The sequence below is a fragment of the Sinocyclocheilus grahami genome, unplaced genomic scaffold, assembly GCF_001515645.1.
Source record: "Sinocyclocheilus grahami isolate Dianchi unplaced genomic scaffold, SAMN03320097.WGS_v1.1 scaffold383.1, whole genome shotgun sequence".
Taxonomy (NCBI): domain Eukaryota; kingdom Metazoa; phylum Chordata; class Actinopteri; order Cypriniformes; family Cyprinidae; genus Sinocyclocheilus; species Sinocyclocheilus grahami.
The window spans coordinates 1,063,223-1,067,661 of NW_015505562.1; the positions used below are offsets into that span (position 1 = coordinate 1,063,223).

Here is a 4,439-nt window from a genome sequence, read left to right on the forward strand (position 1 = left end):
TATGTTCCCCCCCCCCCCCCCATTATGTACTGCATAATAATAATATTCATAATAAAGCAATTAAATAAGAATTCTAAAATAAGTTCTAGGTTTGTAGTTATTTATGTAGAGTTTAGATGCAAAAGCCTCCAAGTGCCATCTAAAATTTTCTTCTAAAATGGTTATTTTATCAAGCTCCTATGTTTATGTTCAGTTATTTTACAAACCCAATTCCATAAAAGTTGGGACACTGTACAAATTGTGAGTAAAAAAGGAATGGAATCATTTACAAATCTCATAAACTTATATTTTATTCACAATAGAATATAGATAACATATCAAATGTTGAAAGTGAGACATTTTGAAATGTCATGCCAAATATTGGCTCATTTTGGATTTCATGAGAGCTACACATTCCAAAAAAGTTGGGGCAGGTAGCAATAAGAGGCCGGAAAAGTTAAATGTACATATAAGGAACAGCTGGAGGACCAATTTGCAACTTATTAGGTCAATTGGCAACATGATTGGGTATAAAAAGAGCCTCTCAGAGTGGCAGTGTCTCTCAGAAGTCAAGATGGGCAGAGGATCACCAATTCCCCCAATGCTGCGGCGAAAAATAGTGGAGCAATATCAGAAAGGAGTTTCTCAGAGAAAAATTGCAAAGAGTTTGAAGTTATCATCATCTACAGTGCATAATATCATCCAAAGATTCAGAGAATCTGGAACAATCTCTGTGCGTAAGGGTCAAGGCTGGAAAACCATACTGGATGCCCGTGATCTTCGGGCCCTTAGACGGCACTGCATCACATACAGGAATGCTACTGTAATGGAAATCACAACATGGGCTCAGGAATACTTCCAGAAAACATTGTTGGTGAACACAATCCACCGTGCCATTCACCTTTGCCGGCTAAAACTCTATAGGTCAAAAAATAAGCCATATCTAAACATGATCCAGAAGCGCAGGCGTTTTCTCTGGGCCAAGGCTCATTTAAAATGGACTGTGGCAAAGTGGAAAACTGTTCTGTGGTCAGACGAATCAAAATTTGAAGTTCTTTTTGGAAAACTGGGACGCCATGTCATCCGGACTAAAGAGGACAAGGACAACCCAAGTTGTTATCAGCACTCAGTTCAGAAGCCTGCATCTCTGATGGTATGTGGTTGCATGAGTGCGTGTGGCATGGGCAGCTTACACATCTGGAAAGGCACCATCAATGCTGAAAGGTATATCCAAGTTCTAGAACAACATATGCTCCCATCCAGACGTCGTCTCTTTCAGGGAAGACCTTGCATTTTCCAACATGACAATGCCAGACCACATACTGCATCAATTACAACATCATGGCTGAGTAGAAGAAGGATCCGGGTACTGAAATACTCACACTCACTCACTCACTCACTCACGCACGCACACACATATCTCTCTCACTTATTAAAAACGCTTTGATCTGAAAGCTTGGCTTAATGCTTGAAGCTGAATTTGAAGACAAATGCAAAATGGTATAAATATTTATTTACATAAGACCCCCCCCCCCTTCCTCCCACTCACACTCACACTCACACACACACACACACTCTCTCTCACACTCACTCACACACACACACTCTCACTCACACACACACACACACACACTCTATGGAGCAAGCCACGGAATAAAAGAATAAAACATGTAATTTTGAGTTTATATTTCAAAATTCGGACTTTTTTTCTTTCAATTCCGAGATTATATCTCACAATCCTGGTAAGAAAAATCAACTCATTCTTTCCTTTTCGTTTATAATCCCGCACTTCTGGCTTTCCCCCTCAGAATCGACAAACTCGCAATTGTTGAGTTGAATCAAGTTCTAAAGTCCGAACTAAGAGATATAAACAGAAAAAAGTCAGACGTGTGGAATAAAATAGTTAAATGTTATAGGTTTAAATAGTCCTTCATTTCAACTGTAGGGCTGATACAGTATGCCCCTGTATGAACATTATATAGACCTGTTGTTTAACTCGGTGACGGGCAGACTTGGTTAGCTGGCTCAGCTGTGTTTGATTAGAGCTGGAGCGAAACGCTGAAGGAAGTGGCCTGGTTTAAAGCTAACGTGTGCTTTAAAAGTAGGGTAATCACAGCAGGTTTCCTCCAGAGTCCGTCCGTTTAAAGGTCTGCGTTTAGCTTCAAATGGCGTCGTTGACGGCAGGATTATACACAAATGATTAGCATTCCGATTCTGACAGCCAAAGACACAACAATACACTCGTTCTTATTCCCTGGTTTCCCCCCGCTTCCCTCCACTTGCTCCCAGTGTTTTTCTGCCACCAGCACTGCAGCCGCAAGGGATGTAACTGTGAGGTCTGCTCCAAATCGGTCTGTTATGTGTTATAGTTACGGGACTTTTATTTTGGCAGGACTGCAGCCCGTAACAGAAAAGCTCGTGACTGACCAGATGACTCGGTTTAGAGAGTCACGTGCGCAGTGCTCTCTAAGCTCTGGGTGTGAGACAGAAACATTCATTTAGACAGCTGCAGTGGTGTTCCTGCGAGCCTGTGCTGACATGAACGGTTTGGTTTACTTCATTCACGCGGCGCTGCACTGTTGCATTGTGGGATATGGACAGCAGGTCTGGCCAGAGCCTTACAAGTGAGTCGCACTGTCAGCAGGCACTCATGTGTGCATATTGTCTGTTTTTAATGGTTTATTGGTTTCATTTTTTTCAGTTAGTAGGCTATTCAAATATTAATATGAAAATTAATCCCACTATTTGAATGTTTAACTAATGATTTCCTACACGCATACAGTTATACAAGAACTTATAGAGCCAAAAGTATTGGGACACTCCCTTCTAATGAACAGGTTTGACTACTTTAGTCATTTCCACGAGCACTAATCTGAATGTGTAAGCATGTAATGATGTTCAAGGCAATTGTGTGCTTCTAATGTTATAGCAACAGTTTGAACAGGACCCTTTTCTATTATCATCAACGACAATGACCCCGTGTATAAGACAAGCTTCAAAAAGAAAAGATTCAGTCAGTCAGTCAGTCAGTGTGGAAGAGCTTGACTGGTCCTTATCCCAGCTGAACACCTCTGGTGTGACTTTAAATGCAGACCTTGAGCCAAAAACTCATCATTTGCTATAACATTAGAAGCACACGATTCCCTTGGATATCATTACATGCTTAAACATTAAGATTTGTACTCATGGAAATGACTAAAGTAGTTCATTAGAAGGGGGTGTCCCGATACTTTTGGCAGTATCTCCAGTGAAAAACGACTCCACGGTTTTATTCTGATAAATGTTAATTTTGTTATATGCCATGCACCAACCCAGTGTCATATCAATTTCTAGGCGACTCGACAGGCGTCCAGATGTTGATCCCTACTGCCAGGCTTTATACCCATTCTGCCCGAGCGGGGATCCAGACGGCCGGATGCCCGTGATGAGAGACTCGGACATCATCTCGGTGTTCAGACTGCAGACTCCGGTGTGGGAGTTCAGATATGGAGACACGCTGGGAAAGTTTGTAAGTGAATAGCAGACCGCTGGCCTGTAAGAGTTTGCTCACTGGAGTCTAACTGAAGGTTTCGCACTGTTCAGCATGTCATGCATGATGCTGTTGGCTTTGCAAGCGCAAGAACGGGCAGAAACTTCACCTTGGAGTGGTACGAGCTGTTTCAGCTGGGGAACTGCACTTTTCCGCACGAGAGGGCGAGCGTGAGTGCACCTTTCTGGTGTAATCAGGGAGCCGCGTGCTGCTCTGACGGCATCGATGACGTTCACTGGAAACAGAACGGCACTCTGGAGAAGATCGGAGAGATTTCAGGTAAGCCTGGCGTACACTCAGTTTAAGGACCAAACAATACTATTAATTATAGTAATATGTATTATAATATTTATTTTTATTATTATTATGCACACACGCATGTCCATGTTTTCTGGGTATATTCCATAGGCATGATGATTTTTATACTGTAAAAACTGTATTTTATATCCCCTTACCCTAAACCTACCCCTCACACAAAACTTTCAGCATTTTTAGATTTTCAGAATAGATAAGACATTCTGCGGGATTTACAGTAAAAGCTGTTTTCCTCATGAAGACCAAAAAATGTCCCCACGAGGACAAAAGGATTTCAGATATTGCCGCCATCTTTGGAACATTTTGTCCCCATAATGAAGGGAACACCAGGACGAAATAATAATTAATTATTCATATATATATTATTTCATGACCAAACAGTAGTATTTTAACAGTAACATTTTATTTTTATATCATATACAATTTCTATTATTAGAATAGGGGGGGGGGGGGAACAATAAATAATTTTTAAACATTTTTTCAAAATTAATTATTCATATATATATTATTTCATGACCAAACAGTAGTATTTTAACAGTAACATTTTATTTATATCATATACAATTTCTATTATTAGAATAGGGGGGGGGGGGGCAAAGTAAATAATTTTTAAATA

The 4,439-nt window shown here is 40.6% G+C and overlaps 1 protein-coding gene across 1 annotated transcript in view; it reads left to right on the forward strand.

Annotated features, from left to right (window-relative positions):
- The first annotated feature begins 2,375 nt into the window (after window positions 1-2,375).
- The window catches only part of cln5 (CLN5 intracellular trafficking protein), a 3,328-nt gene continuing 1,264 nt past the window's right edge, over window positions 2,376-4,439 (forward strand). The window contains exons 1-3 of the mRNA XM_016231112.1: window positions 2,376-2,603; window positions 3,313-3,487; window positions 3,562-3,787. Coding sequence (XP_016086598.1) covers window positions 2,518-2,603; window positions 3,313-3,487; window positions 3,562-3,787 — 487 coding nt within the window. The 5' untranslated portion in view covers window positions 2,376-2,517. The remainder of the gene's footprint in view (window positions 2,604-3,312; window positions 3,488-3,561; window positions 3,788-4,439) is intronic.